General features: G+C 41.6%; 1 protein-coding gene across 3 annotated transcripts in view; it reads left to right on the forward strand.

Annotated features, from left to right (window-relative positions):
• Positions 1 to 22,851, forward strand: part of RSU1 (Ras suppressor protein 1) — a 98,433-nt gene that overhangs the window by 19,909 nt on the left and 55,673 nt on the right. For all 3 annotated transcript variants that reach the window (XM_084510520.1, XM_084510522.1, XM_084510521.1), the window contains exons 4-7: positions 3,245 to 3,365; positions 6,402 to 6,520; positions 8,047 to 8,129; positions 8,399 to 8,513. In XM_084510520.1, coding sequence (XP_084366646.1) covers positions 3,245 to 3,365; positions 6,402 to 6,520; positions 8,047 to 8,129; positions 8,399 to 8,513 — 438 coding nt within the window. The remainder of the gene's footprint in view (positions 1 to 3,244; positions 3,366 to 6,401; positions 6,521 to 8,046; positions 8,130 to 8,398; positions 8,514 to 22,851) is intronic.

Raw genomic sequence — 22,851 nt, forward strand, 5'->3', positions numbered from 1 at the left:
TGCTGCACCTGTGCAGTTTAGCTACAAGAGCAGTACAGGAATTAATTTCAGGCTTCTGCTCTTAGAGTCCATAAAGCATTCCCTGTGTTACAAAGCAATCTGAACTGTTGAATCAGAAAATAAGCCATTGTAGGGAGAAGTCTTCTCTCCCTTTCCTCCGGCCTTGTCTTGTGCTACTTTCTCTCATTTCCTTCTCATGAGATACCTCAAGCCCCTTCACCCAAACAAACAAACAAAACCAGTTGTGGATGGGGGCTTTGTTTTGATTTAACAGGTTGACACAAGGCATTTCATCTAAATACTTCGCTAAATATTCAGTCTTTCCCATAATCTGCTTACCCGTGCAGCTTTTAGTATGGCTTGTAGAAAAATAATAATGGCAAGTATAATGGAGTAGTATCCTAAGAGTGATTCACAACATGAAATTCGGTGTGTGGGAATTACACAGATAGATCAGAAACCTAGCAGGCAGCGTGCAAGGGTACAGCTTCTGTCGTTCGCTAGGGACACTTACTCACACCCATACCCTGACTAAAGAAAACTAAATTAAAAATCTCTGATGAACTAGCCACTGGAAGTTAAGTTTTCCCCTGTGCTTGCAAGTGGGATGAGTGGATAGGATTCGAGACTGCAGCTGTGTAATAACCCATTTAAACTGGTTCTGTCTGATGCTGTAACCTTCAACGCAAGCACAGCCTTAGTCAACAAGTCTCTGGAAACCATTTTCTTCCTACTTTAATGTTTAGATGCCATATATTCCCAGGTAGTTTTATGTCTTCTTTTGTTTTGTTTTTCTTTAAATCAAGACTTTTAAAGACTGTTCACTTTCTTCCTTGAACTGATTCCTCCCCTGCACAGTCTCCTAGCTTAAGTCAGAAGTGATACACAAGTGTAGTTTATTCTTAATGGGAAAACAAGTTATTTTGGACAGGTTTTTGAAGGGGCAGATCCACTAGAGCGTTGTCTTTAGTTCAAGGCAGCTCCATAACTCTGTCAGGCCACGTGGAGGGCACTTGGTTCTGTCCTGTTGCAGTCTGTTCAGGGATGCAGCGTGGTTCTGCTGCTGCTCTGTGGTACAGAAGGTCTTTGGGTAGCTAAATCCATTGTGAACAGGACTGACTAAATGGAAGGAGTCTATTAACCAGCACTGATTCAACTGAAACACATCTCAGGTATAGTTGGCTGGCTTCACGTGAGAGCAGCGCTAAGAAATTGTCTCCATAGTCTGACAGTTTTTGTAGTCTGGTCTCACACCAAGATCAGAAAAGTTTTATGGGGTTCCTGTCTTTGTAATAATGTTCTTAATGTAAGATGTATTTTCTCTTAGTTGGCTTGGAGAACTTTCAGCATCTTGGAAAATGGCTTTTTAATTCCTTGGTCATTTTGTGATGCTTTTCAGCCTGGACAGTTGAAATACAGAAGTGATACATAGGCTGCTGATCTGAATTTAGGTTTGTTAAGTCTGGGCTCCTGGATGTGATGGGGCTGTTGTGTTCCAACAACCTTGCTCTGTGTTACGCCTAGCACAGATTGTGTTATGTTGAACTGATTTTTCTAGAAGACTGAAATCTCTCATACTATCAAAAAGGTCAAAAATTTCAGACCATTTTTTTATTAATTATATCAGCAGTACAACTAAAGGAGAATTGTGTTTGGTCTCTGAATTGTTTACGCTTTGTGACTGAACTAAAAAGTGTATTTGCTAATACTTCTGTTTCCTAGTCTTGCATAAACACAGCATCTCTTTGAAAAGAGCAGAAACATGGCTTGCCAGTCCATTGCATCTCATCAAAGTCAAATTACAAAGTCTAATTTCTGAAAGGAAAACATTTTAATAGTGGTAATTACTGTTCTGGTGAAATATTGAGGCTGGAAACAGCTGAATTATGTCAATTAAAATCCTCAGTTAACTTCTGTTGGGGAATAATGTACTACAATGGTAGTGGTACATTACCCTTGCCTTTCTGAAAGCACATAATTCTTGCCATCATTGAGTTACCAACACACATGGACCGGTTGGAATATACCACAAGGGGAGGGCTTTTAAATACTAAGATTTGCCTTAATGACTTTCTTAAAAAAAAAAAAAAAAAAAAAAGTATATTAAAAATCTCCTGCAATGAATATGGCCCTCAACAGTAATATTTATATAGTGTAATTAGAGTGTTTGTTAGGGATCCCATTATTGTGAACAATGTAATTATGCTTATAATCTAGTAAATGTGACACACTGTAATGTTCTGCTTTGTAAACGTTATTGACTGCGTTTTAAGACTGAGATCGCCTCATGCCAACAAATAAAAGAAAATCATGGCTTCATAAAAAAAAAACTTCTAATTATTTAGATGTGCACTTTGCGGGTTCCTGGTATGGTTGAGGTTAAGACTGAACCAAGGTGAATATTGAACACAGGTGCACACTTCAGTGCAGGCTATTTCCCAGCCTCCTTTTGTGTAAACTTCAGCTGCGTGTTTAGGTTTTTACTAAATTTAAGGGGGAGAGGGTGCAAATATGAACAGCTTTTTAACCTCACCTGCACAGGCACATCCATATTGTGCTTCTGCCTAATTTTGTGTATTTCTAGATAAGCAGGTATTGATTTGTGGCCAATCTAATGTAACCATGTATGTGTATTGAACAGTTATTCACTCATGAGAAGTAATCAAAAATGGGCTTGGTTGAACAGTTCATCTTTGAAGGCTGAAGTTAAATTTCTGCAATCATTGTTGAATATTAACAGGTGGGAAATTGGATGCTAGACTATTTAAGCAGTAAGCAGAAAGAGGCATCGCTCAGAATGAGGCTTTGTTTAAAGACCGAACTGCTTGGACCATCTATTTTTTGACTCAGATAAAGGAATGTTCCAAGTCTCTGGGGCTCTACTCTTCTGAGACCTGTGCGTGCTATACAGATGCCAAGGAAGGCTAGTTTATTTTCGCTAGTCTGTGAGGACATTTGTTGCATTTGTTTCTCTCATTTCTGGCCTTATTGTAAGATATTTTGACTATCAAAACTAGTAGTAATTTTCTGAAGAGTACAAAGTGATTGCTGTCAGCAGTGAGAACTGATTCCAGATAGGAGGCTTCTTTAATACAGATTTTGCTTTCGTTGCAATAGCTGTTAGATGCTGTTTCTACTGTCAGCAGCTATACAAACAGAACAAAAGACAGGTGCTAGCAGAGCATTTGTAGTCTATGTAGCTTGCTCTAACTGCAATATCTTACTGTGAAAACTTTTTTCACAGCTGTGCCAGCAAACATCGCAGACCTGAGAAATATAGAAGTGCTCAACTTTTTCAACAACCAGATTGAGGAACTGCCTACACAGATTAGCAGCCTTCAGAAGCTCAAACACCTGAATCTTGGGTGCGTATCTTAATGCTAAAATTTGCTGTAATGGAGGTGCTGTCAAAAACTGTCACAACTGAACTTAGAATTTCTTATTTTTTTGTATTAAAGTTTTTTTTTCTAAGTGTTTGTGATGATAACTCAGCAGTTACAGCTCAAGAGTGTTTAGCAAGTGTCCTGGATGATCAGATACTTAAGAGTGATCAAATAGTTATTCTGATATACTGATAACCCTCTAAGGGCAACAGCAACTCACATTCATGTAATACAGAAGCCAATCTTAACAAGTATTGAATTTTACTTTCCTAACAGCTGTTACTTAATTTTGTGGATGCTATGTAAGAGTTCTATGCTCTGTTTAAAAAAAAATAATAAAATTCAGCATTTTTTTAAATTTTTTATATGTTAGTTTGGGACTTCAGTTCCAAAGTTGCAACTTTTTAATTAAAGAAGCTTCATTTTTTTTTAATTAAATCTCTAAAGAAGCACCAAATCTGTATTAAATACGATATGTATTAAATTCAGAGGTAGTATTTACTGAACTTCAGTCTGAGGCATTCCTGTCAAGTGTTCAGATACCACGTTCAAGTAGAATTGGTGATACTTTAGTTACAATTACAGTAACAGACGGCTTCCTTGAATTATTAAGAAAATAAACCTGAACCACAGAACTTTCCTGAACTAATTGGACACAAAATATAGCTACTTAAGAAAGCATTGATGGGGGAAACTTTAATTTTATAGTCTTCTCAGGGAAAGAATGTTTATATTATAAATTCAACACATTTATAATACATTATCTCAAGATTTTGTTTTTTTACTATTGGAAATACCAAATGACTTTGACTAGGCAGTAAGTATCCTGCTTTAGATGCTTTTATAAAGTGCTGATAATTGAATTGAATCCTGAACTGTTGGAATGTAAATAAACATGTTCAAGTTGATCTGTCTTCTATGGTCTTTATTTGGTCACTTTAGATCTCTAGCATGCTCAAATTCAAATAGTGGTCTTCACTTTTTTCCCCATTTATGTAGTGTGCGAGTCCACTTGGGGTTAAGACCAGGAGGCGCCTTGGAACACTGTGCTACTTATCAACTGGCTTAGGTCTGGAACCATGGCATCTGCAGTCATGGGATCTCCTGAGTTGGAAGGGATCCACAGGGATCTTGTAGATTAAATGCTATTCCTTCTTAATCCCCTCCTGACCCACAATCTTCCAGGCATAATTTACATCCCCAGGTAGAGCTCTGCAAAATGGGTTCTGCTTCAGAAGTGCCTATAGGCAATTTAAGGGTAAAATATTATGATGGGTGTGTGATGTAACCCCTTCTCATCTCACATGTACATGCAATGCATCAAAACATCTTTCTAGAAGAGAGGGGAAGTTTGAATAAGAGAGTACATCTGGGAGGATTTTGGTGCAGAAAGGTCGAGAGGTGGGGTAGGAAGTTTCTGGTGAGCATAAGTACTGTACACCTGAGGTATTCCTCCTGTTTGGTACTGCAGTGAAGAAACTTGTGATATTGGGGAACTAGCAGAGGTGGTCAGGATGCTCTGAAGTATAAAAGGATGACTTGTATTTTAGCTAGGACATGGGTCCTAGCTAAAAATACCAAGGTCCAGCTTGCACAGTGGCACACTGAGTGTTTAAGTTGAACCTGGCACAGTGACACCTCTTTCCCTTTTGCTTTGTGTTTCAGGTGTCACTGGTCAGGATAACAGGCTGCATGTCTTGTGAGTGCTTAAGTATCAGGCATATTTGTAGGGAAGACAAAATGTCTAGCATACAGCTACACAGTTGCATAATACAAGGGGTGAACATTGGCTGGCAGGTTGGGTTCAAAGTGTTGTATCAGGCTGGCAGCCAGTCACTAGTGGGATTCTCCAGGCGTCCATTTTAGGGCCAGTTCTCTTTAATGTTTTCATGAACGGCTTGGATGCAGGACTTGAAGGTATACTAAGTAAGTTTGTAGATGACACAATTTAGTGAGTGGAGCTGTTGACTCCCTTGAGGGTGGAGAGGCCTTGCAGAGGGCTCTTGACAAATTAAAGGGCTGGGCGGTTACAAACAATAAGAAGTTAACAAGAGCAAGTGACAGATTCTGCACCTGGGAAAGTGCAACCCTGGCTGTAAGTACAGAGTGGGGGACAAGAGGATGGAGAGCAGCCCTGCAGAAAGGGATCTGGGGGCTGTGGTTGAGGCAAGCTGAACATGACCAGCGGTGTGTGCCCTGGCAGCCACGAGGGCCAGCTGTACCCTGGGGTGCCTAAGGCACAGCATGTCTGGTCAGTGTAGGGGGGGATTGTCCTGCTCTGCTCTGTGCTGGTGTAAGTCCTCCATGAATGTGCAATTTTGGACACAACATATGGAGGACATAAAACTATTAGTGTCCAAAGGAGGTCTATGTAGATGGTGAAGGGTCTGGAGGGGAAGATGTATGAGGAGTGGCTGAGGTTCCTTGGTTTGCTCAGCCCAGAGCAGAGCAAGCTGAGGGGAGGCCTCATGGCGGCCTGCAGCTCCCTCACAAGGGGAGCAGAGGGGCAGGCGCTGAGCTCTGCTCTCTGGGGACAGCGACAGGACCTGAGGGAATGGCATGGAGCTGGGACAGGGGAGGGTCAGGATGGGTTTAGGGAAAGGTTCTGCACCCAGAGGGTGGTTGGACACTGGGACAGGCTCCCCAGGGATGTGGTCACAGCACTGAGCCTGCCAGAGTTCAAGAAGCATTTGGGCAATGCTCTCAGACACAGGGTCTGGTTTTGGGTGGTTCTGTGTAGAGCAAGGGCTTGGATTCTGTGATCCTTGTGGGTCCCTTCCAACTTGCGATATTCTGTGATTTGATAATTCGTAGAAAGGTCTGCACTGGAAAAGGCTTCCTTAGTATTTCATAGCATCAAGCACTTCTAAAAGAAAAAAAAAAGTGAAGCTTGGTGTAGATTACATTTTTAGAAATGAAACTCTTGTTGCCTGTGTTATTCCTACCAGATGACATGCATACTGATGTCATGTTCTGTTTTTGTTTGTTTGTTTTGTTTGCTTTCCTTTTCACCTATAGCATGAACAGATTAAATACCCTGCCAAGGGGCTTTGGCTCTTTACCAGCTCTGGAGGTTCTTGACTTGACTTACAACAACTTAAATGAAAATTCTCTACCTGGAAACTTCTTCTATCTGAGTAAGAAACTTTTTCAAAAACTCTACAAATGTTCATGATTTAGTGCTTTGCTTTCTGCAGTTTAAATGTATTTGATGGAGATCAAACTCCAACAGCAATTTCCTGATATTTATGGTTTTCTTCTTTGAATGTGTCTTGAATATTTCTACTTAGCTCAGCAATATTTATCACTGACATCCAGTCAGCTGACACCATTGGACATGAGAAGACTTGGTTAGCAAGGGTATGTCAGTTTTCTTCTGAGTAATATTTCCTTGGGCCCCATGCTGAGTTAAAATTTTGTGGATGTTTACAAGCTTCAGGGAATAATAAACTATTTTGCAAAGCAGTTGTTGTGTTTTAACTCTGAAAACAATTGTGTTCATGATGGTTAATTAGTGAAACAGTTTTAACAGCTTGTGGATGCTATAGTGACCAGTATGTTAAGAACAAACAAAAAACCACTAAGGTTAAAATTGGAACAGAATGGTAGAGCTCAGCTGACCTTTGAAGGTGTTAGGAAACATGGCCACGTGGTTAAAATTAAGATATTGTAATGCGTATGTGCAAAAGGGCTGCATTATGGTTGCCTAAGCAACTTGAATTCTGGCACTTTCTGGCTTCCAGTAATTATGCCACCTTACTGGTCTTTTCCATGTGCTGTGCTGAAGTGACTTCAGGCTCAGTGCATAACCAGCGAAAATCATAGGCAAGGGGAGAGGAAGGAATGCTGCAGTCTGAGAAAGATTTTGTGATTGTAACCTGACAGAGGGAAATATTCAGTAAGTTTTATGAAAAATGGTCACATATAATGAAATAAAAAGAGGAGGAGTAAACTGCAGAAGAGAAATAGGGTCTCCTCTCTGTCGGGGAGGAGAGGTTTTGCTGACCTGACAACCTTTCTTCCTGCTGCACCCAACAGTTCTTTGTGGATCTCCATTTTCAATTTTATTTTTTTCCCCTGTCATGCCATGTTTATTCAGTAATAGCCAGCTTACATAGTTGTGCTAGGTCATTTTTTTAACCTTGTGAATTTCATAGACTTAAGTATGGAAATTACAAACTCTACAATTCGAGCCTGTTGTATTACTCTCTTTTAAGGTCTCTTTCCCAGCCTTATGCTGCGCTTTCTGTAGAGCTTAATATAGACGTGTATTTGTCCAAAAAACTCAGGTGATTTTTTTATGTTTGTTTAGGATGCAAATTGTTGTAATAAATGAGAATCAAGGGGGCTAGTAAAGAGTAATGACTCTGTTCTGACAGCTGAGTATTGAGACTGTATGCCAAAACCTGCCAGAGTCTACCATTGTAGAAATTGTTAATTGTGTCAGTCCTTTTGAATATAGATGTTTTCCTGAACTCACCAACAATACAATAAGCCAGTAAATCTAAGTTTGACCTGCTTGTTATTATTGTGAGCCCTGGGTATGTCAAAGGCTTTTCACCAAGTCAGGGTTATTAATCAAACCTGACTCCCTTTTATTGATTAGACCTCAAATGGTTGGGTTATGTGCCACCCTGTTTATATATTGCTATTTAATTTGCAGCCACCCTGCGTGCACTCTATCTAAGTGACAACGATTTTGAAATCCTGCCGCCAGATATTGGGAAGCTCACAAAGTTGCAGATAGTAAGTAATTTATCTAAATTCTTGGAAAATCAATTCACTTTTGCAATGCTTGTAGGAATAGAATCTAGTCAATTTGAGAAGTAGTGGGGTATGTTTGCAGGAATAGACCACTACACCTGGAACTGTTTCTTGTTTATCAGCAGACACTTGTAAATAAATTGGAAGAATTGAGTGTTTAGAAGAAGGGTGGGGGTGAGAGAGTAGAGTTCTGTTCTAGGCTTCTTTAGGGTAACCAAAAATTGTTCTGACTACTTTATGTTCGTTCTTAGCTGAGTCTTAGAGACAATGACCTGATATCACTGCCTAAAGAAATTGGGGAGCTCACTCAGCTTAAAGAACTTCATATCCAGGGAAATCGTCTTACTGTGCTGCCACCAGAACTAGGTAAGATGATCATTTATTTATTTAAATAACATTTATTTAAATAATAACCATGCATTGTCTTTCCTCTGAAATGAAACCACTTCTAAGAAATGATTATGCATGTTATCATTGCTGCTAAGTACTTGCTTTCCCCCAAGAAACACTATCTTACTCCTAATGGTTGTGCAGGAGGGGCCAGAATATGTTGTGTGTTCCGTTTTTTAGATTTTTACATGTTAATGTATTCCTTGTGTATTAGTACACCTGGCTGCCAATCTATGTATAGCATCCTGCTTTATATAATATATAATAAATACAGGGTCTCTTAACCTGTTCTTGTCTCTGACTGGATTTTGGAACACTATTTGGATCAGCAAAAATGTTAAGCAGAAGTAACAGCAGTGTAAGTGGCTTCTTTGTGACTGTTCTTGTAAAAAGGCAGGTTTGGTCAACTCAAGTAAAATATTAGAAGTAAAGAATTAGAAGAATTTTTCTTTTTCTTTTCTTTTTTTTTTTTTTTTCTCTTTCAGTAGCCTATCTTTTTTAGTGATTTTTTTTGAGCTTTTTAAAGCAGTGGAACTGGTGTACAGTAAATGGCCATTACCACAAAGTCCTGTAAATGCTTCTTTTATATATAGTAGGTTTTTTCAACTTAGAAGGTAGAGTTTTTCTTTGAAACTTAAGTATCGATTTTGATGAATTTGCACTGAGATATTCCATTTTATGTGAGAGACATTAACTTCCATAAATGCTATGTCCATTTGCCCAAGCTAAAATTTGGTTTACGATCTTTTATGACAATCTTTAAGAATATTTTTGTTTGACATAATGTGTTAGTGTTAATTACCTGTTGCTGAAACACCCGTTGCATAAGAATTATTCCTTGTTTCTTGTTATTTTGGGCTGTTATATAGGGATGCTTCCTTGTTTCTATATATATCTTCCAAATACTATTCCTAAAACTAAAAAATATATTGACTGAATTTAGCGTGATAAAGTAAAATTATTTGTTGTCACAGGAACTTGTTTCAACCCATTAAAGTGGCAACTGTGTGCATAAAGGTGGCAGTCTGCAATATATGCTTTTTGTTTCATATAACAAAGGAAAAATGACTGCTTTTCCTCTGAGGTGTGGCAAGAGGTGTGTTTATTTTGACTCTATTTGTTTACTTAATGTGATTTTTTTGCCTGTATCAATGCAGCAGACAATATGATTTTTTTTAATTATTATTTTATTTTTACCACCAGTAGATAAAAGTTGCTGATTTCTTTAATTTCAGATGCTTATTCCATGACACTGAGGTATATGTCCTTGAGCTTTTTCAGTCACATTTATAAAGTCTCTTTAAACTGCAGTCGTATTTGAGAAGTGTGTGGTATCTGTAAATGTACTTTTCTGTAGATTCCTAAATTACAGGCTTGTTTGGTTTTTTTTAAACCAAAAAGTGGAAGTAAAATGCTGGACTGAGTCTAACCACCTTCTGTGGCTAATTAAATGTTCTAAACATGCTGCTGCCTTACAAATATAACAGCAAATCCACTTTAAATGGTTTTTGCTATCATTGTCCAAATCAAATGGAAACTCTTGAAACGAAATTTGTGATGTCTGCTTTGCACTGACCTGCAAAATTCCAGATAGACAAGGGAAGAGTTTTTCCCTTTTAGTTAACATTTGTTTGCGCTATAGCACACTAGTGTAATCTGGTAGGAAAAGGGCTTGCAATTTTGAACTGCCTGATCAAAATGCAGACAAGATGCATCGACACAGCTACAGTGCTTGTCAGCTCTGTTCTTTATTATTCAACTTCTGTTCTATGAACTATACTTCTCTGCTCACATCTTAATTTCCCAAATGCATCTCATGGTCTTACCAGAATCCGCACTCCTGATCAGTTGATCTGATTTTGTTGCAGTCTATGTCAAATATTTAAAATAGCTCAAATTTGGGGGTGTATTTCCAAAGACTGTTATACTGAAGTCTAGATTTGTGACTTCTGTAGCTTGGAAGCATATTTTCTGTGCGAAGAAACATTCTGCCTGCTTGTTAGACATCTAGGGAAACATTCAGGGAAGGGAGTTCAGTAAATGGGGCACCAGACTGGGCTTTAGAGGGCTTCTTTGAGACCAAGTGGGAGCAGGCCACATGCAGGCATGAATCTACTGCATGATTAGACAAAGTCACTTCATCTCTGCAGCCCTGTTTTCCCTTTTGCAAATGAGGACAATTTAGGGACTCACGCCTTTGCAGACAGTTTTAAAATCTGCCCATGAGAGGTGGTGTTACACCTAATGTGTGGACTGCTAATTCCATGGGTGCCATTTGTGGAAAAAAGTATTTTAGCTACTGCTTGAGTTCTCCCTCCTAAATTTTTAAAATTGAATTATAATGTAAGAATTATCCAAATACTTTGTGCTGTGCATGTTGAATAAATAGCTTTTCAATGAGCAGGTCCGATTTGCATTAATTGGAGGCACTGCTGGTCCATTTAAAGTAAACAATCTTTCCTCTCTCATTATTGCTTTCTTAATTAAAGGTGCTGAAGGCTTGTGACTGGCTTATGAGTGGTAGTAGCTTGGGCAGTGGTGGGCAACAGTGAGTCATTAGATGGTCATTTACCAGGGAGATGGGCACAGCGTCAACACTCGAATAAAACAGGATATTTGAGTGAGAAGGGTGGGAGTGCAGTAAACCGAATGTAAAAGGTAGGGGAAATAAGTGAAAAGAAAAAAAAAAAGCATGAAGAGTAGGGTATGAGAAGAGGATCACAATTGGGATCACAATTTTGGAACTGAGAGAGAGAGAGCCCCATGCAGCCTGTGTTAATTTCACCTGACATGACAGAGTTGGCGTGAATCAGTCAGAGGCTGGTGCAGATCAGCCTTATCCTCGTCTGCATTTAGCAGAGTACCTGCCATTAATTTAGGCAAAAATTTCTTGCCCAGGAGGAAGTGAGGAGACTGGAACAGTGTATTGGTTCTCGTGGTGAGGATGCTTGTCTGTAAATACAGTATGTGTGGATGATGAATGCAGGAAATGGCCGGGAGTAGGTGGGTAGAATTCACAGCTTGTTTTTATCATTTGTCTCTCAAAACCCCGTTCATGAGGAATGGTGGTGGGCAGTCATATATAAACTTTAAAGAGGCACTGGCATTTTTTTCCCTAGCATTTAAAAGGTTATGTGCTGCATTGTGAGACAAATAAATCATGATTCACTGCAACAACAGAGTTGCAGTCAGTTATATAAATTGCCAAGGAAGCACTAAATCTGTCACTTTGTGTATTCTGACCATTTAACAATTGGAATCGTGTTTGGGAAGAAAGCTGAGTAGAAGCAAGAACTGCGTAAAGTGGCAGATGCAATTAGTAAGATCAATGATGGTGTTTTAAGTTCATTGTATGGTCATCTGGGTGGACCTATATGTGCTGCGGGAAAGGTTTTCCTAGCAGAGTCAGCAGTGTGAGAGTGGTACGCGCTGCACAATTATTCACAAAGTTGTAGCCAAATGCAACTTACTGCCCGGAGCATGCCACTAACACATCTATAGGTTTGTGCTTTTGATGTGGAAGCAAATGGCATGATTTCTAAAACCCAGATTCTAACGTTGGCCGTGTTCATTACCCTGCCATCACCACGTGTGTGCACATACATACAGGGTTCTCTCTTCTTTTGACAAGGAAGAAGCGGAGTGATTTCTAAGGATACATGTTTAATTATCCTATTTTTCCAAAACTGAATGTTGGAAGCAGTGGCTTTTAAGTATACTATTCAATATGGTTCTAGTTTATCAAATTATTTCTTCAGGTGAAGAGAGGCAGTGATAAAAAACAGTGAAGTTAGATGCGTGCTTGAAAAGTAGAAAACTCAAGCTCTTTAAAACAAACAAACTTGTTGGGGTAAGTAGCCATGTTCCCTTTTAGGGAGGGTAAAACACTTCTGGAAGTTAAATCTGGGTGTCAGGAAGATTAAGTAATTCTTTCATCATTTCTTAATTATGAACAGCTAATTATATTCTGTGAATAAAAGATTGGCTTTAAATAGAAAGTTCAAGGAATCCTGGCAAAAAGTCTCAATATTTTCATTGCAGAAGGACATTTTAGAGATTAGGCTTTTGAAATGACTCTCGAATTTGTGAATGGACATTACATTATTCGAAGTAGTTGCTGCAGTTATTTGCTGAAGTTAATATTAATTGAAATAGCAGTTGACTTAGGTAATTATAACAGGCATGTGCAAACATAAGAATCACATATTTCACAAAAGATAGTTCTTTTCTAAATATTCTTCAGATAAATGCCAAACTTTTCTCCTTTCAGTATGAACTACCGCTGCACTCTGCCTGTGTCACAGCACGGTGCTCTTCACGTCTGCAAATGCAGGTGCTGCGATGCTTGTTGGAAGCCAGAATGTCTTGTGAGGCTTTCTGGACACCAGGTCTGAGTGCTGGAACAGCTAATTGATATCTTTCCAAGTTAAAAAATAAGTACCTGCTTCTACTTTTGGGACTAAGGCTAAGGTGTTGGAAGAAAATAAGGAGCTTTTTTAAACCTAGCGGTAGCTAAATAAAAGGACTTTTTTGATCTCCTCACAGACGATGACGTAGGCAAAGCAGAGACGCTTAACGCCTTCTTTGCCTCTGTCTTCAATGCCGATGATGGGCTTCGGGACCCAGGGTGCCCTGAGCTGGAGGACCGGGACGGTGGGGATGACAAACTCCCAACTGACCCTGAACGTGTGCGGGATTTGCTACTCCACCTGGATCCCTACAAGTCCATGGGTCCGGATGGGATTCATCCCCGGGTGCTGAAAGAGCTGGCGGATGTCATCGCGGAACCTCTCTCAATTATTTTTCAACGATCCTGGGAATTTGGAGAGGTCCCGGTAGACTGGAAGCTGGCAAATGTTGTGCCGATTTTCAAGAAGGGTCAGAAAGAAGACCCTAGCAATTACAGGCCTGTCAGTCTCACGTCAGTGCCTGGTAAAATCATGGAGAAGTTGGTTCTCGGACTTATTGAGGCGCACCTGGGGGACAAAGCAGTCATTGGTCCCAGCCAGCATGGGTTTGTGAAGGGTAGGTCCTGCCTAACTAACCTGATTTCCTTTTATGATAAGATCACCCGTATGGTGGACCAAGGGAAACCAGCTGATGTGATTTTTTTTGGACTTCAGCAAGGCTTTTGACACGGTTTCCCATAGGATCCTACTGGACAAAATGTCCACCATACAGCTAAATAAAAACATCATACGATGGGTGAGCAATTGGCTAACGGGCAGGGCCCAAAGGGTTATGGTAAATGGAGCTGCGTCAGGCTGGCGGGCGGTCACCAGTGGGGTCCCTCAAGGCTCCATTTTAGGGCCGGTACTTTTCAATATTTTTATAAATGATCTGGATGTAGGAATAGAGGGTATTTTGAGCAAGTTTGCTGATGACACCAAACTTGGAGGAGTTGTGGACTCGAATGAGGGCGTAAAGGCCTTGCAGAGGGATCTGGATAGGTTGGAGAGCTGGGCGATCACCAACCGCATGAAGTTCAATAAGAGCAAGTGCCGGGTCCTGCACCTGGGACGGGGAAACCCTGGCTGCATGTACAGACTGGGCGATGAGACGCTGGAGAGCAGCCTAGAAGAGAGGGATCTGGGGGTCGTGGTAGACAGCAAGTTGAATATGAGCCAGCAGTGTGCCCTGGCAGCCAGGAGGGCCAATCGTATCCTGGGGTGCATCAAGCACGGCATCGCTAGTAGGTCAAGGGAGGTGATTGTCCCGCTCTACTCTGCGCTGGTGCGGCCTCACCTCGAGTACTGTGTGCAGTTCTGGGCACCACAGTATAAAAAGGACATGAAACTGTTGGAAAGTGTCCAGAGGAGGGCTACGAAGATGGTGAAAGGCCTGGAGGGGAAGACGTACGAGGAACGGCTGAGGTCACTGGGCCTGTTCAGCCTGGAGAAGAGGAGGCTGAGGGGAGACCTCATCGCAGTCTACAACTTCCTCGTAAGGGGGTGTCAAGAGGCAGGAGACCTTTTCTCCATTAACACTAGTGACAGGACCCGCGGGAACGGGGTTAAGCTCAGGCAGGGGAAATTTAGGCTGGACGTCAGGAGGGGGTTCTTCACAGAGAGGGTGGTTGCACACTGGAACAGGCTCCCCAGGGAAGTGGTCACTGCACCGAGCCTGTCTGAATTTAAGAAGAGATTGGACTGTGAACTTAGGCACATGGTCTGAACTTTTGGGTAGACCTGTGCGGTGTCGAGAGTTGGACTTGATGATCCTTAAGGGTCCCTTCCAACTCAGGATATTCTATGATTCTATGATTCTATGACTTGTTGTCCAGGACTGTTGATAGGACAGTTACTAGTGAAGGAATAACGGAAAAACGTACTTGGTGAAATAGGACACAGATTATTTATGTAAGAGAATTATTTCACAAAGTCTGTGAATGTTGTAGTTGTTTCTCATTTCAAGCTTAGTTTAAGGTTAAAAACAAACAAACTTTTCATTTAGTTAGAAACTTGACTGGCTCCATGGCGAGCTGTGTGAGACTGAAGGTGCACAGGAAGAGGTGAGAACCCTGTAAAGTTCCATTATACCCAGAACAATGTTTTCTTTCTGTGACTCGTTGTTTAGATTTACAGCACTGGCATTCACTTCTTTACCCTGCTGTAATTCTTGATGAACTTTCCAAAATTCAAATTTGACCTTGTATTAGTTTTTAAAATACTCAGATCCTACTATCACTTTTCAGATGACTGCATCTAGGCTACAGCGTGTAGCCTCTGGAGCTTGTACTGTGATTGTAAGTACCATCAGCATAATAACGATGTTTCTATAAGCAAATAATTATGTCTGCTCTGTCAGGGCTGTAATTAGAGCCTATTAGAACAATTTTTTTGTTGTTAAACGTTGTTCATTTTTACGCATTTCATACTACTTAAAATTGGTTTCACTCTTCTGAATACTCTGCAGGCTTTTTTTGAATGGAAATTTCAAAGGTAAAAGGCACAAGCAATCCAGTGAAATATTTTTGAGCTCATATTTTTAAATTAACTAGATTTTGGTCTGATAGGAACCCTTCAAAGAGAGGATGCTTCGAGTTCTTGTGTAATTGAGAATCCCCTGGGAATTTCTGAGGTTGGTAAAATGTGCGATGCATTTCAGAATAAATTGGGATGCTGATCCCCTAAGCCTGTAACACTTCCTGTCCCATTAACATGCCTTTGATGTTAAATGTCTTTGACACCACGTTAATTCTCTTTGTTCCCAAAGCCTGTGTCGCACAGCAGCGTGTTTTGTAGCGGGGACTGCTGGCTTGCTCCTGGAGGTCCCAGTAAGCACCGAGCAACAAGGAAAGGGCATTTCCAGCACCTTGCAGAGATAGAGGACAGTGGTTGCCTAGTAAGTGGTCTCTTTCAGTTACATTAGGGGTGTTGGAGAAATGAATCTCATCTAGTCTGAAGTCACTCGGAACGGTTTTAGACAGAATATAGAAAGCTTTCGGAAATAATTTCCCGGGTTTCTGTCAGAGTGCTGTTTCTTCTCCAGCTCCCCTTAGCTACCCACACAGTGGCATCAGCCTGGTTGCCTTGGTACCTGCCTGAAGGCAGCGTGTGGTGGAGTTTGGCTGTTGAGACGGCTCGATTTGTCATGTGAAAGTACAAGTCATGAGCCCGGGGTGTGTGACTGGGAGTGCCTTGTGCACCCTACTGAGCAAGTTCTTGTTGGGTTCTCGTTCTCCTCTGTGAATGCTGATGTTGTTTACTTGTGCTACTTGTCATCCTGCTAATGTCAGATTTTGTTGTGTGCAGTGATGGTAGAAATTGCTCGGGCTTGGTCCAAGAGAGTCAGCCAATCTTCCTGTGAGTTGGATAGGAATCTGTGAATATGCCAGGTCTGTATTCCTCCTTTGCTTAATACCTGGGATGTTGTTGAAGGGAAGAGTTGGGTATTTCGTGCATCCTGATGTTTTTCTCAAGCTTTATCTTCAGGCCTGACACATTCTTGAGTGAAAGTCTTCTTGTGTCAGCCTCTCCACTGCGCTTTGCTGTAATGATTCTGGCTGACCTTTGCTGTTTTGTTGGAATTTCATGTAAATATCTCAGAAGAGGGTTTAAAACAAAGTGAATTCAGTGCTAGGAAAGGTTGAGTCAGGACAGGACTGGAGAGTACCATCTTCTTCCCCTAGAATTGTAATAGCAGCAGCTGAAGCAGTACCGCTAAGCCTTGCTTCACCTCACCTTGACTTCAAGGGTAAAGAATTCAAGATCTAGTTGGTTTGCTTTCACTTTATTTATTTCTGCCGTGGTCTTTTTGCTGAGACTTCAAGCAAATGGAATAGCTGTTCTGGGATCACACAGAATAATCTGAGTCTTTATTTAACCTGTCAAAGGGAGGAGTGAGAAGAGACTTAGGTGCAGACCTTGGCTATCTCCATGAGATGAAAGCACGGGTGAATTTCCTGTCTTGTAGGAGGACAGAACAAGCAGCACTGCTGAAGAACTGTGGCAGCCCAGTTGAGAGCAGAAATGAAGAATGCCTTTTAACAAAGTGATGAACCGTCTGAACAAAACACCAGTGGCAGAATCTCCATCTCCTGATGTTTTTCAGACCACATGTTTTTCTGTTCCAACTGCCTTTGTTAAACACTTCAATTACTGAACTGACACAGGGATAACTGGGCAAAGCTCTGCTGTTAGATGTATTCAAGAGAACACTCAAGTCAGGGTCTAATCTCTGAACTCATTATTGGAAATTTTCACTTAAGTCTCAGAAATCGGTAGAATAACGTGCGTGGTTACTATGTATCTGGGCTCCTGCTTTCTGTCTCTGAAAGTAATTGTAGAACTGATGATGGGCTTAGGCTTCAGTGTCTGCCTTTCAGATTGCTCATTCAGACTTCTCTTCCCTGGGGCTTCCCGTCTCACACGCACAGGCGAGGCTTCAGCACTGCCATCTGAGCGGTCAGACAAGCAGCCAGAGGAAGGCTTCCAGCCTGCTCCTGTCGGAAGGATGCTGGGGAGTATCTGTAAGGCTTGTTAGCATCTACCTGATCTGACTTCTTGTTATCTGGGACTCGAACCTGCTTCCCTGTTAAGTAAAACGTCAACAACTTCGGTGCAAGCACAACCAACGCAAACGCAGTTTCAGAGTTGTCTGAAGTGCTGATCGCCCTACACCATGCGCTTAGAGCTTCTCCCATAAAAGAGTGTATTGGTGACAGGGCAAAAGTGTTGCTGGGGTTGATCTTTTGAGGGCGCTTCAGTCTAGGTTTAGATTTACTTGTTTTGTTTTCTTTTGGTACCTAGAAGCTCATTAATAAGCAAATGTATGTTTCCAACATATGTTATGGAGCCGTGGATCTGTTTGTCGTACTGACTATTTCTATGATTGCTTTAGCTGATGCCAAAGAAGATTGAGTCACGCTTTGCTTGTGTACGAGTCTTTCCTCTGTTCTGCGTTACCCTACTGCTCCTTTATAACCACCATTTAAATCTCTCTTCTTCTAATCCCTCAAAAGCGATAGAGGTCTTCAAGGCAGAGATGATCTTCCTTTTTACAGGAGTGATCTAAGTTACCAATCCACAACTAACATGCACTTCAGACTTGTGTAAAAATCATTTGCTTTTGATAAACTATGCCATAGAAATCAGTATACATTTGCATGTTTTTATGTAGAATTTAAGACAGTATTCACAATTAATTGCTTTTGTATCACTTTTATGATAAAATAGTCATGACATTTCTTCCACCCCCATGCTTAAACCAATCTCTCTCTCTATGGAGGCAAAGCACACGCCACAAAAGTAATAAAAATTATAAGCCCTGTAGTGTAAAGTGAATCTAAAACAAGATAGCATAGACATATTTTTACATACAACCTAAGTTTAAATTTAGTGTAGTGGATTGATCCCTTGCTTAGCCTTTAATAAAACAGGATTCAGAGGTATTTATATCTAAGCAAAGAAATAAAATTAGTTTCATTCCTCCCGTCCTTATGTATGACACTGAACGAGTAAGACCTCTATGTTGTAAAGGGAAAGAACATTTAAATCACAGTATTAAGAGGAATCACTACAATGAAGGCATTACTGCCTGAGGACTCTCCTGGAGGTCGGTGCTGGAGGCTGGAAGGTGAGGCAGAACATCACCGGGAAGCAGAAGTGAAGTGTAGCAGGATACAGGCCCCAGATTGTTTCAGCTGGAATTCCACTGATTTTAATGAAGCTCCACCAGGGATGAATTTAAGCCATTACAAAGAGGCGTAGATCTGGCATTTTACAGCTCGGATCATGTTTCTTACGCTGAATGCCAGCGTTCTCTTCTCAAATGTCAGACTTGTTTAATTACTTTATTTCACCTTTTAATTTTTGAAAGTATTTAAAGTGTTGCTGAGGGGCGTTGGAGCGGAAAGGACAAAGTCAGCTTTGTGTTCGTACTGTTTCATTGTGTTTGTATTGAAATAATGCCTACGTATACTAATCAGACTTTATTGTACCTTACGCATACATACCTGCTATATAATATTTACCTGATGTGATACAGCACAGGAGACTGAGGGATTTATAGCTGGATATGAGAGGTGCCTGCAGGCTGGATCTAATGGCAGGAAGAGCTTGGGGAAGTCTGGAGACACCCCTGGGCTGGGTCAGAGGTAGCATTATGGCAGGGTCTGACACTTTTTCACAAACAAGACTGCAGGAGGCAGCATTTTATCTGCTTTTATGAGCTCTTTTCTGACTTTTGCAGGCAGTTGAGCAAAATATGAGTGTTTACACAAACGGCTTTTATTTCAACAGCACTGAAGGAAAATGACAAGAAATGTTATCTAGCGCGCTTGAGATCAAGTGCAGGATAGGTTTATCAAGGGGTGCAGGGAAACTGTAGCTGCCTCTGCCCTGGGATGTCACTCAGGATGGGGCATGCTTATTTTAACTTATTTTAAGAAGAACATTAGAAGCTCTCAAAAATAATATGAAAAACATTTCTGGGATGTAGGGAAGGAAGGGGCTGTGCTTGACTGGTCTTGAGGACGGCCTTCTCTCTTACCAGAGATACGTGACTGTAATGGATTTCATGGGAGTTGATCTCATTCATGTTGGCCAAATACCAAGAACCATAAGTCCATTATAAAGAAATACAACTGTAGCCTGCGTGTTATGCCAAATTTTATTAATGATGAACAGTTTTTTATTTGTTTGTTTTTGTGTTTTTTTTTTTAGAGGTTAATGTGCATGTTAAAACAAACCAGTGTAGACCAATGCAGTCTCCAACCCTAAAATACACCGTGACTGAACCTTCAGTACTGGCTTTTTACTACAGGCAATTTTGTCTTTTGCTTACTAAAAATATCAGAGGGGTTTGATGTGATCTGTGTAGCAGAACAGGATGCAAAGTTCTTGAAGGCCTGGGGACAGTGTGCTGCTGCTGCTAGACACTCAGTGTGAGGACACATCTGCCACATCTCTTTCCCTGGCCCTCGGATCTGGTGCTGCAGGGATAGGATGAGGGCATTTCTTAGCAGAGTGCTGCTGTTAAAAATACTTCTAGGCAAGAAGACTGTTTGGAGGGGACACAGCTGTGAGGTGCCCGGCTACAGAGCACGACTCCACCCTTCACAGGTGGGTTGGCTGGAAACACAGAGGGGCACCAGGACATGACCCTGGGCAAGGTATTGGGATGAGCCACACATGCTCAGCCCATTTCATGATTTAGTTTTAAGGCTTCTTTGTTCTCCGTTTGCTTGCCGTGTGGCAGGAGTGACAGGTTATGTTCTTCCCTTCGTGCTGGTAAGGTGGGACAGGCTCTCTGTACCGTGCTTAGTTTTGTGCCCTTCATTGCCTACAGCTTGTTTCCCAGGTGGAAATGTAGGCATTGAATGGGGGTGAGTTTAAAGTGCTTGGTGCCCTGTCCTTCCTCCGTTCTTTGGGACAGCCCTCCTTGACTCCTGCTGCCAAAGAGCACCTCTTCTCTGGCTATTGCTTGCCATGAAGACAGAAGGGTTCTTTCTTTGCATGGCACAAAGCATTATTAAATTCTTTGATTAACCACCCTGGGGATGAGGTAGCAGTTGTGACCCCTGATGCCACCTGCGCTGCCTTGGAGAAGCTCTCCCAGAGCAGCTGCTGCTTTGCCAAGGTGCTTCCTGAGCCAGGAGGAGCTGGATCTAGCTGTGGATTCCAGACTTGTGGGTGCCCCGTTCTTTTGCCATAAGTAGATTAAAAGTAAAAAGCATGACATCTCTACCTGCTCCAACAATATTTGGGACAAAGAGAAGGCAGAATAAAGTGAAGTGGCTGGAGCTCTGCAGTTCATTTTGCTTGAGCAGTCCTCTTTTTGCTGTAAGATTTCTCTGGCTCTAGTAGAATAGTATTTATTTCGATTAATTGCGTTTAAATGGGCATGTGGTATTTAGGATTGGAAGTGGGCGCACTCCACTGTGGGGATGGGAAACATACGGCAGCATTCCTTGGGCTGCACATTTCTGAACCAAGTTGGGAATTCAGCTAAGAAGCTTGTGGAGATTCTGGGAATGTGAAGCTTATTCTTGCAGACAACATTGAACCTGACCCATGATGGGGCCAAGTTTGTCTCCCCAGGTGTGACTATTTTTATGAGCTGTGTACAGATGCATCGCTTCGCCTTGACGCCGTACTTAGCGGGCTGTAATTATATGCGAGCACTTACAGTGTTGGTAGTTCTGGAGAGAAATGCATGTGTGTGTGGTTTTTTTTTTTTTTTTTTTTTTTTTTTTTAGGTAATAAAATGGAAAATCCAATTTGCTGTTGCAAAGTAAGCCTGTGAGTGATACATGATCTTCATAGCAGCATCAGTCAGGGGGTTACTGCTAATCGCAGCGCGGGCCGGCTTCCCTGGTGGCCTGTGCCTTACACTGAGCACTGAATGGTGTGAGCTGTATCCTGAGCCAGCCAGCACAGATTTAGACACCCTGCTTTCTAGCTTATTAGGTCCTCGTTGTCACAGTACTTAATCCTCCTTCCTGATCCTTGTTAGAACACCAGGGCTTGCTGTCCCATAATAAAGGAGCCGGGCGCGAGGCTCCTAACTGGAGGCACTGGAGCGTAAGGCAGTCAGGGCGATGGCTGCCTGACTGACAGAGGGGTGAGATGCCTCCTGCATGTCGTTATTTAACGAGAACAGCCCTCAGACAGCTGATAGATGAGCCCGGTAAGGTAATGGTAGCTTGTTGATGGGCCGATATGAGATGCATGACATCTTTTCACACAGTATAATGGTCTGTCTTTACTCTAATTGCATTAACCCTTCTTACGGAGAGAATAACGTTAAGGATCAGCTGGAATGGAGAACATGGGGAAACGCAAACGGTTTTCAGAAGTGCCTGTAGGAAATGTGTGCTCGTGCTACTTACATAGGTGCCTTTCATTTTGAAAAATGAGCACATCAGGTTGATTTTAGAATTCCCTGACAGCTTGGCTTGGTCAGGCTTCTAAACGTGGTATTTCTATGTTTTGTTTCCCATGGTTATCTATACAAAGGTATTTTATATTTGTGGCTTTGGATTTCTGGGGGGATTGCTGAGGCTCCCTTAATCACAAAATTCACATAAAAAATTTGAAATGGCGGTAGAGATTTCCTGTTTTAATTTAAGGAGCACAAATGATTTCAATGTCTAAAATTATTTCAATGCCTAGGCCTTTCTGGAAGTTAGCCTCTTGTATCCATAGTCATGAAGAGTTACAGTATAGTACTGTTGTGGTTTTTGGGTGGCAGTTTTTTAGAAAACAGTCAAAAAAAAACAACTCCTTAAAAGTCTATTAAGTCTTCCTGTCAATGAAATAGGCACAACTGGCATGTTGCAAGCCTGGCTTTGTTTGTGTTTGTCAGTATAGAGAAGTGTCATCAGGGACCTGCAGCAGGATCCTGGCACAAACAGCTCGCTGGGCACTGGGAAGGGAAGGAGCCTGGTGGGCATCGCTTGTTGGCATTGTGCTTGGAGCAGGGGCTGAGAAATGCTGTGCAACGTTAAGCTTCAGTGCAGCTAAATCCTCCCGTCCTGTCAGTCTCCGTGCATGACTCTTGGCCGTGGTAGACAAGGATAACTTGCTGAGTTGCCCTGTAGAGCTGAAAGTTATGTGTAATGGCACAGTTAGGTGAAACCTTTAAGGTTGCAGGAGAGCTGGGAAGTTCAGAGGGAGGCATCGGGAAGCCCCATGCTCTTATTCAGTTGTTCTGGCAGTGCTGACTGAACTTACTCCCATACAGGACATCCCAAACCCCATCTGCTAGTAAGTCCTGCTTAAAACTAATTCGGTGAATAAAAATTATAAAGAGTGGCCTGAGTTCAAGTCTGCTGTGCAATATGCGGTACCACTGAAATGAATAGGGTGCA

The sequence above is a fragment of the Aythya ferina genome (genome assembly GCF_964211825.1).
Source record: "Aythya ferina genome assembly, chromosome: 2".
NCBI classification, from domain to species: Eukaryota; Metazoa; Chordata; class Aves; order Anseriformes; family Anatidae; genus Aythya; species Aythya ferina.